This window comes from Schistocerca gregaria, chromosome 4 (assembly GCF_023897955.1).
Source record: "Schistocerca gregaria isolate iqSchGreg1 chromosome 4, iqSchGreg1.2, whole genome shotgun sequence".
NCBI classification, from domain to species: Eukaryota; Metazoa; Arthropoda; class Insecta; order Orthoptera; family Acrididae; genus Schistocerca; species Schistocerca gregaria.
The window spans coordinates 390,800,088-390,814,176 of NC_064923.1; the positions used below are offsets into that span (position 1 = coordinate 390,800,088).

The following is a 14,089-nucleotide window of genomic DNA, read 5'->3' on the forward strand; positions in this document are numbered from 1 at the left end:
AAGTAAATATGTATCTCATTCCATAAAAACCATCTCAGCTTGTTACCAAATGGTTTCATAGATTTGAGATAAATCTGTGGCTTAAATTATAAGTTAGGAAATCTGTCGAACTTCAGATGTGTACATGCACTATATAATACATTCTCTATCTACTTTGTGCTATAGATATACAAATTGGATTTCTGCAAGAGCTGAAGAAAGCTAACACATTTGAAACACGTTGTTAAAAGATTGTTTCTTCTTTTTCTGATGGTTCAGCCATTTTAGAACTTAGCATCAATATACTGAAGTTACTGACATAACTAAACAAAAGAATGATGGTGTTATTTGGCCATATGTATGGAGAAGACAAGATATAAAAAAGTTTATCAGAGAACAAACCTAAAGCCTTAAAAAAATGAATAGTGGCTGCCCTTCATCGGGTGTTTATCATCAGACAGGTAACTGAGGGCATTTTTTCTACAATCATTGTGGTCCTCATACAAAAAGCTCTGGGAAGGGCGGGGGTGGGGGTGGGGGGGGTACTAGGTAAAACGTTGTTGGTTGGAAGATACGTAGTTTTTGAAATGTTTTTCACCAGTAAGTTTACACTGAGATTTTTTTCCATATAACTGCAAATTTCACATTAGGAACTAATAATTCAAAACAAGCCACTCAGTTTTGCTTCTTCTTTCAGTGTGTGAAATCTAAGTCTGTTACAAATCTTGCGGAGGCAACTGCGGATCCAGCACTAGAATTAGATGCTGGTGGCAACCCTCTGCCATTGGTTGCTGCTCCTGTGGGTGCTGTGGAACAAGAGGAAGGTGCAGTAGGAGGACCTTTGCTCCCATCATTGCCTGCAAACGAGCCATACCCAGCAGCAGATGACCTTGTATTACCATTGAGTCTTGATGACAACTCGTAGCCATTTTTCTTTAGAAATATCTTGTGATGTTTAAATTAACAGGAAGTGAATTGTGTGCAAGTGGATAATCAAAATGGTGCTGTGCATTTGTGGCATAATCCATGGTCACTAATGGTGCTAAAATACTAAATGATTGTGATTGCTTCATAGTGTAAATGCATGAATTACTAATTGGTAAAACACGCAAATCTAATATAAGGGCTGTAATTTGTATGTCAGAACACCCATACATACATTGGCACATTCATGATTGTTACTTTTTCATTGGCAGCATGTAATATAAAATTATTTAAAACCTTTGAGTTATGAATATTTATTCTTTAACAAATGTTTTTAAGAAAAAAATTGTCTGTACTGCTGTGCGCTGGAAAACTTCACTGTGTATAAATCCTTTCATTACAATATTTAAATTTAATGTCTTTTCAAACTAGTGATTGTCCTGTCCTTCCATGTAACAATGAACTGCTTTCAACAGATCTCCCCACTCTCTCTCTCTCTCTCTCTCTCTCTCTCTCTCTCTCTCTCTCTCTCTCTCTCTCTCTCTCTCTCTCTCTCTCTCTGTGTGTGTGTGTGTGTGTGTGTGTGTGTGTGTGTGTGTGTGTGTGTGTGTGAATACTGTTAATGATTATTTTTGGTTTCTCATTTTTGTGAGATAAATAAGGATGTTTTATCCACATTTGGCTTCACAAACAAATTTCCATTCTTTATGCAAAACACTTTTGATGATTTGATGACTGATTTAATAATAAGCGATTGTAATTAATTTCACACTTTGTTTTTGTAGGTTAGTGTATCCAAATCTGCATCTATGTAGTAAATTATAATTAATTTGTTACATGTTGTATATATACAGCTCAAAATACTGTGGCTAGATTTCTTGATTTGTATGAGTTGGATCTTGGATAAATCATTATGCAGTCCAGGATGTAATGGAGGGGAATGAAGGCCCATGACATTTGCCTGTACTGCTGTGTGCTGGAATTTTTGTAGTCCATGGAAGTTTGAATTCTGTTTCCAACCATAAAAGCTTGTGTATAATTTCATTTACTGAGAGGTTTAAGGACAGCAAAAGGAGAACTTACAAGTTGATTGCAAAAGGAGAACTTACAAGTTGCTAAAATTTCCATCTTCAAATGATATTATTTATCAGGTTGAAGCAGTATTTGAGACAAAGTCATCAAATTCCAGAGACAGTTGAAACACGAGCACTGTTAGATACAGGGAAATAATGTTTGCTTACCTACCACTAAAATGTCATGTGAAAATTCTGTTAAAATTATTTAAAAAAAAATTCCAGCTAATTGTGATAATTTGTATAAAGGGTACATTGTGCTTCACTGTCTACAGTTTCGGGTGATATTCAGTTCAGAGAGGACACTGAAGCCATCAAAAAGAACTGACATACAGTTGATGTTCAGTGTTACTAGTAAGTGTAAGAATAGAATATCAAACATTTTTATCACAGATTTGTTAATGTTTGTACATGAAAGCTGTAAATGTTTTTAGCATTTTGTGGTTTAATAAATGTTCACTTCATTCTGCTAGCAGCTTTTTTCAGTTGTTATTTACAAGTACACATTATAAACTTGTGAGGCATTAGCAGCTTTCAATCCTACGTCCGACCATCCTGATTTAGGTTTTCCGTGATTTCCCTAAATCACTCCAGGCAAATGCCGGGATAGTTCCTCTGAAAGGGCACGGCCGACTTCCTTCCCCATCCTTCCCTAATCTGATGAGACCGATGACCACGCTGTCTGGTCTCCTTCCCCAAGCAACCAACCAACCAACCATTAACAGCTTGCAACTTACTTGACTCTTTGAAGTGGTACCAAAAAGCTCTTTGAAATATATTAACAACAACTATTATGTCTTCCCTAGTTTGTATTCTGCACAGTCACCTTCACAGGAGTCCTCTTGGGAGCAGATAAACCAATCTCAACATATCTGCCACTTTTCAAATATACCCTGGATGTGCTACTTTGTTTAATAACCTTGGTGATAATACTTGAACTTCCTCAATTTTTCAAATCACTGCACCTTCTTTCAATACTGCTAGCTTTTTCTGTGAATCTTGTTACCTGAATATGTAATTAATTCAGACATGAAATTCTATCTTTGGCGAAAGCAAAATAAGCAATTACATTGCTGTGCTCACAGGGATAAAAGTTACTGAAATTCTGGCAGTGATGAACTGTCTAGAAAGGTTAAGGTTCTTTCTAACACATCTGAAACATATCTTCCAGTTAGAAGTAACATCACAGAAAATTAAATAAAAGGGTCTGTATTTTTTGTAGTACTCACCAAAATACACCAATATTTAATCTCTCCTTTTTTTATTTTCCTTGTCTCAGTTCACAATAAATGGTGGCTCATTAGTTCAGAAAAGAAGTGAACGTTGTACATTATCTGAAGGACAAGTGAAAATTGTATCTTCCTTCACAGTTAGACAATAAAATATGACAAGAGTTTTAAATTAACCTTGCTGTGCTGCACCTCTGACTTAACATACACATGTTTCTGGACTAAAGAAATTTATTCTGTTTCATAAAACATTGTATTTAAAATAATTTTTGATTGGTGCTACAAAGCTCTCTATGGTGAAAGACATATTTACTAGTAACATGTCTGTCGTCATTCTATTTTTACTTTTTTCTTGTCACAGTTTTAAAATTCATTGTTTTTAAAATAATTCATGTTTTCTTTTTTAAATGTATTTATATCTTATTAAGGTTGGTGATACAGTCCCTTGATACCAGGCTTTGGGTGCATAGGAAGGAATAATGTAAGGGATATCTCTGGATTTACAGAAAAAGGTGATGGTCATTATTGACATGCCAGAATACAAGTCAATTGGCATAATACAAAACATTTCATAGTTAAGCTGAATAAACAGAAAGAATACAATTAAGTCATTCGGAAAGAAATGACAGCACTGTGTCGCTCAGCAATGCATATTACATGGCTTAGAAACATATTTTCTTAATTTGGTAGGTGTGGAAGACTTTATTTCTTGCTTTCTATAAACTTAAGAGTGGCGTGAGATTGGAATAAGATTACCTGGGTTATCTTTTTACTGCATTATTTGGTCATTCTGTATGGAAAACCAGGGGAAAATTACAAGGGCCTTCAATATCGTGCTATACAAGGCCTGTTCAAAAAATTCTGAACATTGGTAATTTCTCGCCCATGGTGTGTCAGCGCGAAATGCGGTTGGCATCCCTGCACATGCCTGTATTTAATGTGTAAGTGCCAGGAGGTTCATGTCTGGTAGTTATCATTCAGTGCTGGGTTGAAAAGAACATTTTGTTGCAAAGTTTGCAAATTTCGAGTTGGTAGTGTTAGAGGAACAATACATCCACATTACATTTTGCATGAAACTCGAGAATACCGTTACTTAGTGTTACAAATGGTTCACATTGTTTAAAAATGGCTGGATAGAAGTTAAAGACGACCCTCGTTCCGGATGCCCTTCGACATTTACCGACAACACTAATGTCAAGAACTTCAGCGAAATTTTTCATGCCAATCAAAGACTTGGCTGTCGGACAGATTGCAGAAGAATGTAACATTTTAGTTGGTCCATGTCATAAAAGCCTGACACAGCATCTTGGAATGCATGGTATTGCTGCCAGGTTCGTCCCACAGCTCTTTAGTCAAGTGGTCTTGACTAATGACTTCGCCTCACAATCTGTGAAGGGCTTTTGGATCACACAAATGGGAACGAGATGTTCCTTAAGAGAATCATAACTAGTGATGAGATGTAGGTTTACAGTTATGATGTTGTGACCAAGGCACAGTCTTCACAATAGGCTGGGGAACATTTTCCAAACAAAAATAAGCTCATCGGGTCACGTCAGATGTCAGTCATGTTGATAGTTTTATTTGACTTGTGAAAGATTAGTTCATCATGAATTCATGCCACAGAGAGAAACTGTTGATTGACAGTACTGTTGGGATGTGTTGCAACGCTTGCGAGAAAATGTAAGAAGGAAACGGCGTGAAATGTGCTGAGATAATTCATGACTTTTGCACCTTGATAATGCACCCACAAATGCATTCCTGTTGGTGTATAACTATCGCACAATCAACGAAATCATTGTGCTGCCTCATCCTTCGCACTCTGTAGACCTGGCTCCTGTGAACTCTTCTTTTTTTTAAAAAAAAAAAAAAAAAAAAAAAAAAAAAGTTAAAAACCCCATTGAAAGGGCGAAGATGGCAACGATAGACAAGATAAAAGAAAATTCGCAGATGCCACTTCTTGCGCTCCAGCAAGAGGCATACCTAGACTGCTTCCAGAAGCAGGAATGGTACTGAGCACGTTGTATCAATTGTGGAGGAGAGTATTTCAAAGGAGACCATGTACAATGAGAAAAAGGTAAGCGTAGAAAAATTTTGTGTTTTTTTTTTTTTTAACAGACCTTGTATGTGACTAGTATGTCTATTACAAAATGTTTTGGGTTTATAGATGGGCCTATCAGCTTTCATAGTTGGACAGTGTCAAACATTCAATATTTATTGATTTCATTTTTATGTGAAATACTGGATATAATTACTACATATAAGGGAAGTCATAAGCATGAATCTAGGACAGGATTTATTGACGTAAATGTTATAGGACAGAATATTCATATTTTAACACTTGTTTTCCATTAGCATGAAAAAAATATTTTGTATGTGAAACTTTCTCTTGAACCAAGTCTGCCATGAGTAGTGTGGCCTCATTTGGTTGAGTGTCTAGGTTAAGAAAGGACTCTCAGTGGATATGACTGGCTGGAATATCTTGAAGGAAGGAATCTTAAAAGTCTGATGTCCTGTCGATAACACAGTCTTTAAAAACAGAGCACAAGCTTGGATTACCGAAAGGATGGGGAAGGATATAAGTCATCCCTATTTTCAAAGGAACCATTCTGGCTTTTGCCTGGAGTGATTTAGGGATTTCACAGGAAATCTAAATCTGGAGTCTGGAAAGGTATTTGAACCATCGTCCTCCCAAATATGATTCCATCATGCTAAGCGCTGCGCCAGTTCGACCGGTCAGTATCTTAAAAATGTCTTCCAAGACTTCAGATGGCAGCATTGCTTGTAAAAGTAATACAAAAACATCAGAAAACTCATTGCATAATTATTTTCCTGGAATTCAAGTCATATTATCAGTGTTTTACTTGTTCTCAGGCCATTGAAGAATTTAAATAAAATAAATGATAGTATTGCTGTTTTTGCTGATGGTCCTTATAATGGTCCTTATACTTTTAAATTTTCATGACGTCCACCAGCTGGCATAGTTCTGATATCATCACTCTAACCACATGTCAGTGCAGTTCCATAATATGTGTTGGACGTCTACAAGCACATTCATGTATCTCTTTGCAATTTTTCTTTTATATTTATTTAAATTTCCAGATTCACACTACTGTAGTGGCCATTTCACTCAGCTGAACCCCAAGAATAGTCTAGCAATATCTGATTGTCAGTTCCACATATGTTACTTTTGTAGTCTCTTAAAACTTTTCCAAGAGTTAGTGCAGTGTGTCTGTACAAGTTTCATTAGAAACAGCCAAGGTTTGTATTTGAGTGGGAACACACACACACAAAAGACCTCTATGCATTGTTTCTGTCGCACCATCAATTACTCTGACTTCAGATTCGGAAGTATTCTGATCACTCAGTGCTGTATATGCGTGTATCATCAGTCTGCAAATACAGGTAAGATTAACTCAGCCTCCAATTGCAATCATATTTGATTGAGACCAGAGGTCGTGAATCACACCCAAAAATCTGACTGCATGTATAACCATCTAACTTCAATGCAAAGTGTTCTTACAACAATTGAACTAAACCAGTGAAGGCATTTGTGCTTTCTTCTTAAGTGTTTTCTTGTGTTTGAAATAGTGTGTATGTCCAGATTGCGCATGCCTTTTTTTATTAATATCTGAACTGCTGGTGTGTGAAATACTGTTCAGACAAACCGTGTAATCATTTTTGATATAGACTTCATCGTTGCAACTGCTCCTGCATTGGAATCTGAAAGCTCTAATCAGTTCTCAACTCTCCCTACCAAAATAATGGAAAACTGTTGTGTTCAATATAATATTGTAAGCAAGCTAACACTACATTTGCATTTTGTAAGCATACATCGATCTGACTGTAATCCTGTGCATTGAGGTGACAAAAGTCACAAGATACCTCCTAAAACCCTCTCAGGCCTCCTTTTACCTGGTGCTGTGCTGCAGCTCAATGTGCCATGGACTCAACAAGTCGTTGGACGTCCCCTGCAGAAATGTTGAGCCGTTCTGCCTTTATAGCTGTCCATAATTGTGAAAAAGTTGCCGCTGCAGGAGTTTGTGCATGAAATGACCTCTTGGTTATGTTACCTAAATGTTATACAGGATTCATGTTGGGCAATCTGGTTGACCAAATCATTCACACGAACTGTCCATAATGTTCCTCGAACCAGTTGCGAAAAACTTCATTCTGATGACATGGTTCATTGTCACCCACGAAAATTCCATTGTTGTTCGGCTGCAAATGGTCTCCAAGTAGCCAAACATAACCCTTTTCAATCAGTGATCAGTTCAGTTCCATATAAATGTGGCTCACACCATTGTGGAGCCACCACCAACTTGCACAGTGGGTCATTGACAACTTGAGTCCATGGCTTCATGCGCTTTTCCCCAGGCTCAAACCCTACCATCATTGTCACTTGAACACTGCTTCCACCCCCACCCCCACCCCCCACCCCCACCCACAACCTTTGAGTACAACTCCTGGCAGTGTCAAGTGAAACATGCATGAACACTCTGCACTAACACTTGTATAAGTGATATGAGGCTACAAAGTAACAGCTGCAGGACGACGATCAGATATTGCTAGATTGTATTCTTGTGGTTCAGCTGAGCAATATTGCCACCACAGCAGCGTGAACTGAGAATTTAAATAAATATGAAAGACAAACTGCAAAGAGGCTATACAAATGCATTTGTTGACTTTGAAGGACAGAAACAGGTGCAAACATTTAACTCTTTCGTATCAGTTGTGAATAAATAGTTGCTACTCTTTAAGTTCCAACCTACATATATAAGTGCATATGTTAACAACTCTACCAGTAACTACAGTTCAAGGAAAATATTTACTAACAACTAAAATTAACAACAGACCCTCAAAATACTCTTCCTTAGGCTACACAAGAATGCATGCTTTTATGTAGCATATCATCAGTCAATGGTTGGTTCATCTTTGTAGGTCATAAAATAAATATAAGACTACTCTAATTACAAGGTAATCACTGTGAGAATTTACCTTCACAGTCCACGTCATGTTTTCCTTAGCACATCTCATCAGAGTAGCAACATCCCTACATTTATAACTAATCTGCCATAACTGTGCTAAATAAAGTAACCACAAAAAAAAATTTTCAGGAACTTTGTAGAAGGGGGTGGTAAATCTGTTAAATTTCTCAAAGGCTTTTAACAGGGTTCACTTCCAGATCATACCATTTTGTTAATATCTGATTCCCTGTTCCTGCAGGAAACCTTTCCAACACACACTATTAAAGTTATTTGCATTGCCTGAAAAAAGTTAAATGGGCATTCCAAATTTCAGAATATAATTCCTTACAAACCTTCTGATTACTGCAACACTTAATGGCCTCACATACTTTGTAATATGTCATACAGAGAAACTATTTATGTTACCCCTGCACGACACCAAGGAAGAGGTTCACTTGCATCTTTAGCCATTGTCTGTAAAGGCTTGTCAGGGAGAACCGAATGTAATTCTCCTTTCCAGCATTTGGGTGACAGCTTAGCTTCTTAACATATAAGAGAAGTTTTAATAAATCACTACACCTTGCGTCACATATTCTCAAAGTAACAGTAGGAATCAATCTTAAGTGTGCATTTTACTACATCGAAGTGGTCCCAACATAGTGCGTGTAGTTGAAGATTTAGGCAGTAAAAGTATGTCATTATAGACATATAGTGAGTGCAAAGCTGCTAAGTTGGATTCTGCTGAACTTATATCTTGGCAAACAGGATCAGAGTTCTGTAAACAAGCCATGTTATGCAACATATACAAGTAGTATTGTCTTTGAGGTGCATCTGCCATTAGCATAACTTTAAAATCACATGGTTTCTCTCTACAGTACGGTAATTTTTGAGCCATTCTGGCGCATGAGAAACTGCATCTGCTATTATATTGTTATTGTGTTTTGTGTGCAAAAATCCAAAGGCTGTCCTACAAGAGTAGGCCAAGGGGCCACTTAGTATGTAGTTATTTGCAGTGTAACAAGAAGGTAAGTTCTTGGTCACACTACACCTTTGTGTGGTTTGTGGTGCAGTTGTTATGAGGCTTCTAAAACGCCCACAATATCACAGATGCTTGCAGCTTGGTAGTGGAATAAGATCATTTGCAGTCAGACAAAATGTGACTGATGAATGCAATAGTACAAATTGTAGGTTAATCCTCTGTTTATAATTTGGGGCAGACTTGTGCCAAGGCCATCGTCCCCCCCAGGGGGGCCAAAACTCTTTTGTGGATACGTGCGTAGCGAGCATGGGACACCGAGCTAATGTGGGGCTGCATACCTTCCTTTTCCGCATCCTTCCCCATCCCCCATCTTGCCCCCCCCCCCCCCCCCCCCCCTCCGCGTCACCTCTGCCTCTTTCCTTCCCTTTCTCCCCCTCTGGGAGTATGTTTTGTGCCTACGTCCGGAGACGGACGCTCGAAAATGTAACATATTCTTCACTTTCTGTGCTTGCAAGTCTTCGTCCTTCCTTTGTCCTTACCTCTTCTCTTTACACTTTCTCCGCTGCGGCGTTTGAGACCTCTCTTCTTTCCTTTCCCCTTCTTTGTTTTTTCTCCTTTCTATTTTTTTCCTCCCAGTGCATATCTGAAGGCCGACCCATGCATTTCCATGCATAGCTGGTCACGGGGTAACGTGTAATTCCCTGCCCCGGGTAGACAGGTAGGACACATACGTACCCCCTGGTAACGGCCAGGCCCAGGGAGGGGCGATTACCCGAGCTGATACCTTCCGAAAGTGCCAATTGGTCCCTCCGTCCATTTCTCGGGAGGTGTGACCTGAGGTGTGAACAATCACCTAAGGCGGGAGTGCCCTCAGAGAGGGCCCCCCACAAGGGAGGAGCGCGCCATCGGAGACGCCGGTAATCATGGGGGATACTTCCGCAAGGGTTTCCTCATCTTCTGCTATGTCTGCTCACACGCGTAAGTTCAATGAGTGTCAGCCACAGTCAGTTCTTCCATCGTTGCCACAGTTCCTTGTTGTTTCTCGGTCTGATGAAGGTCACGACTTCTCCACGGTCAACCCTTTCATTATTGAGAAAGGTGTTGACGCAATTGCAGGTCCTGTAAAGTCTTGTTCCAGATTACAAAATGGCACCTTGTTAGAAACAGTCAGTGCCCTCCAGGCACAAAAATTGCTGTGTACTTCACTGCTACACACCTTCCCTGTCCGGCTGGAAGTGCGCTGCACTTTAAATTCCTCGCATGGGGTCGTTAATACACGCTCCCTCGACGGATTTTCCGACGAGGAAATTCAACACTACCTGTTTGACCAGGGCGTATTGGCTGTTCATAGAGTCATGAAAAGGGTTGACATTGTTCCAACCTGTACTGTCTTCTTGACATTTGACAGAGTTCAACTCCCATCGAACATCAAAGTGGGCTATGAGATAATTTCCGTTCGCCCTTACATCCCAAACCCTACACATTGCTATCAGTGTCAGCGGTTCAATCATACCAGCCAGTCCTGTTCCAATCCGGCCAAATGTGTTACGTGTGGCAAGGATGCCCATGAGGGTACTTCTCCACCTCCATCCCCTCGTTACATCAACTGTATGGGTGACCACGCTGCTTCCTCTCGAGATTGCCCCATTTTTAAAGACGAAAAGCTCATTAAGGAAATCAGAGTGAAGGAAAAGGTGTCGACCTTTGCTGCTCGAAAATTATTTGCCAGTCGAAAGCCCACTGTACCTCAGACAGGTAAATACAGCACTGTCCTTGCGTCTCCTCGGCCAACAAAGGAGGCGGCCACGCAGGCTTGTGATCTCACCTTTAGTGCCACAGTCGTCAGATCGGCCAGCGCAAAGATCACCCATTCAACCTCCCCACTTTCGCTTGCTCACTCTAAGGCTCACCCTTCATTGGGTTCTTCTAAATCTTGAGCCCAAAAGTCAGACACCCAGACTTCCAAAAAAGAGCCTGCATGTGAAGATTTTTTATGCCCCCCCAAATTCACAACCACCAGTTCCTCCTTCGTCTAAACATCCTGTTTCCAAGAAGGCTAATAAGAAACCCAGTTCCTCTCCTCCTCCGCCACGGCGTGTCTCATCTACAGCACCACCTGGCAGTAGCCGCCCTCTGCCGTCTTCTGTGTTGCCGAGGCGCACTGCTGGTGGCCGATCAACCGGCCTATCACTGGTGGCAGGAGCTGCTCCTGAACAACCTATGGATCAGGATCTTCTGCCTTCGGCTGACTGCTGTTCCACGCTGTCAGTCACAAGCTCTGAGCTGTCGTTGAGTTGAGGGCACATTCTTCCATTTTCTGTCCACCCTATGTCCATTATCCATTGGAATATACGCAGCATTCGAGCCAATCGGGATGAATTGTTGATCCTCTTACGATCCTACTCGCCGGTCATCTTCTGTCTTCACAAAACAAAGCTGCGTCCCCATGACCGCTTTGTTTTCCCCCATTTTCAGTCAGTCCGATTTGATCTCTCCTCTGTTGAAGGCACTCCAGCACATGGAGGACTCATGATTCTTCTCCATGATACTCTCCATTATCACCCAATCCACTTAAACACTTCCTTCCAAGCTGTCACTGTCCGTCTTTCCCTTTCTGGATACACCGTCTCTATTTGTATTGTCTGTCTTTCCCTTTCTGGATACACCTTCTCTCTTTTTTATATATATATCTGGAGAGAGCATACGATACCTGTTGGAGGACAGGCATCCTCCGCACACTGGCTTTCGAGGTCGGCTGCCCCTTTTTCTTTGCGAATTTATGACAGAGTGCACATTTAGAGTGCAGGTGAACACTACTCTCTCCTGTACTTTCTCCCAAGAAAACGGGGTACCCCAGGGCTCTGTGCTGTTGTACTGTTTGCCATTGCCATAAATCCCATTATGGATTGTCTCCTTCCTGATGTCTCGGGCTCCCTCTTTGTGGACGATTTTGCGATCTTCTACAGCTCTCAACAGACCATCCTTCTTGAACGACGTCTTCAAGGATGTCTCTATCGCCTCCACTCTTGGAGCATCGAAACTGGCTTCCGCTTTTCTCCCAGTAAGACCGTTTGTGTTAATTTTTGGCGTTGTACGGAGTTTCTTCCACCTCCCTTACATCTAGGACCTGCCAACCTTCCATTTTTGGACGTCACTAAATTCTTGGGTGTTATGTTTGACAGAAAACTGTGCTCGTCCTCCCACGTTTCCTATCTTTCAGCTCGCTGTCTGCGATCCCTCAACACCCTACGTGTCCTAGATGGTACTTCCTGGGGAGTGGACCGAGTGGTCCTCCTCCGCCTCTATCGCGCCTTAGTGCGATCGAAATTGGACTATGGAAGCATAGTTTACTCCTCTGCTCAGCCTTCTATTCTTCATCGTTCGACTCTATCCAACACCGTGGATTACGTTTAGTGTCTGGAGTTTTTTACACGAGCCCTGTGGAAAGCCTTTATGCTGAGACTGCTGAACCTCCGCTGTCCAATCGGCGAGCTGTCCTTCTGAGTCGTTATGCTAGCCATCTGTCTTCCATGCCTGCAAATCCAGCTCATGACATTTTTTTCGACATCTCCTTGGATTTAGGGTATGCAGGCTGCCCTTCCTCCCTACTACCACCGGGAGTCTGCTTCCGTCAACTGCTCCATTCTCTTTCCTTCCGCTTTCCTAAAACTTTCTTGACAACTTGGGGTACAGCACCGCCTTGGCTCCGTCCCCGGACCTGCCTGCTCCGTGAACTTTGTCAGTTTTCCAAGGATGGTACCCCTTCACTTGTTTATCGTCGGGCATTTGCTGCTTTATGCGCACAAATGAAGGATGCCACATTTATTTACACTGATGGCTCAAAAACATTGTTAGGTGTTGGAAGTGCCTATATTGTTGGCGACACCCCAAATCGATTTCGGCTTCCCGACCAGTGTTCAGTTTATACTGCGGAGTTTTATGCTGCTCTCCAGGCTGTCCAATACATCCGTCGCCATCACTGGATACAGTATGTTATCTGTTCAGATTCTCTCAGCTCTACCCTGTCCACCCTCTGGTCCACTGGATTCAGGACTGCCTCCACTTGCTCCACTTTGGGGGCGTCTCTGTGGCATTGCTCTGGCTCCCAGGACACGATTCCTTTCGCTGATCTAAGGAGTGTTTTATGTCGTCGTGTTGCTTTTTTATGGCACGCACATTGGTCAACACTTTCCAATAATAAATTGCAAGATATGAAAGTTCTTCCCTGTGCTCGGACCTCTTCCTCCCGAACGTGTCGTCGGGAAGAGGTAATTTTAACTAGATTCCGATAGGGCACTGTCTTACTAGCCATTGACATCTTTTAAGTGGCGATCCTCCCCCCCTCTGTCCCCACTGCTCTCAGCTGTGTACGGTAAGACACCTTTTACTTGAGTGCCCCTATTTTACTCCGTTATGCGCCGTCTACAGCTGTCGCCTGATATATCTTCCATTTTAGCAGATGACACGCGCTCAGCCGATCGCGTTCTCGAGTTTATTAGTGCCAGTGAGATGACGTCAGTCATTTGAAGCTCTTTTTGGGGACAACCAACCCCCTTCTATAGTGGTTTTTTAAAGCTTTCCTTCTGTTTTTAGTTTCTCCAATTTTTTGAGTTTTGTTCCCATTGATGCTGGTTTCCAGTTTTGTTTTTTAGTTTTTCTTAAGTCACAGACCGTGTGCTAATGACCGTAGCAGTTTGCGCCATAAAACAAACAAAAAAAAAAGGGCCATAGTTCTAATTTGGAATAGACGTGCACCAAGGTCCATATTTGAAGCATATGATGCTAAGCAGAAATACAGAGCCATGTCTGAGTGAAATAAAATCTTTTAGGATACAATATCATGTTTTATGTCGTCAAATGGTGTGTGAAAGTCATTTGACCATTACACTGCAAGTGTTACTTAAGCAAATACATCAATGAAGCATTGTTCAATAACTGATT

At 41.1% G+C, this 14,089-nt stretch overlaps 1 protein-coding gene across 4 annotated transcripts in view; it reads left to right on the top strand.

Moving 5' to 3' along the window:
* Nucleotides 1-2,448, top strand: part of LOC126268113 (BTB/POZ domain-containing protein 10) — a 116,961-nt gene extending 114,513 nt beyond the window's left edge. For all 4 annotated transcript variants that reach the window (XM_049973633.1, XM_049973635.1, XM_049973634.1 and 1 more), the window contains one exon: nucleotides 677-2,448. In XM_049973633.1, the coding sequence (XP_049829590.1) occupies nucleotides 677-904 (228 nt within the window). In that variant the 3' untranslated portion in view covers nucleotides 905-2,448. The remainder of the gene's footprint in view (nucleotides 1-676) is intronic.
* Nucleotides 2,449-14,089: the final 11,641 nt, after the last annotated feature.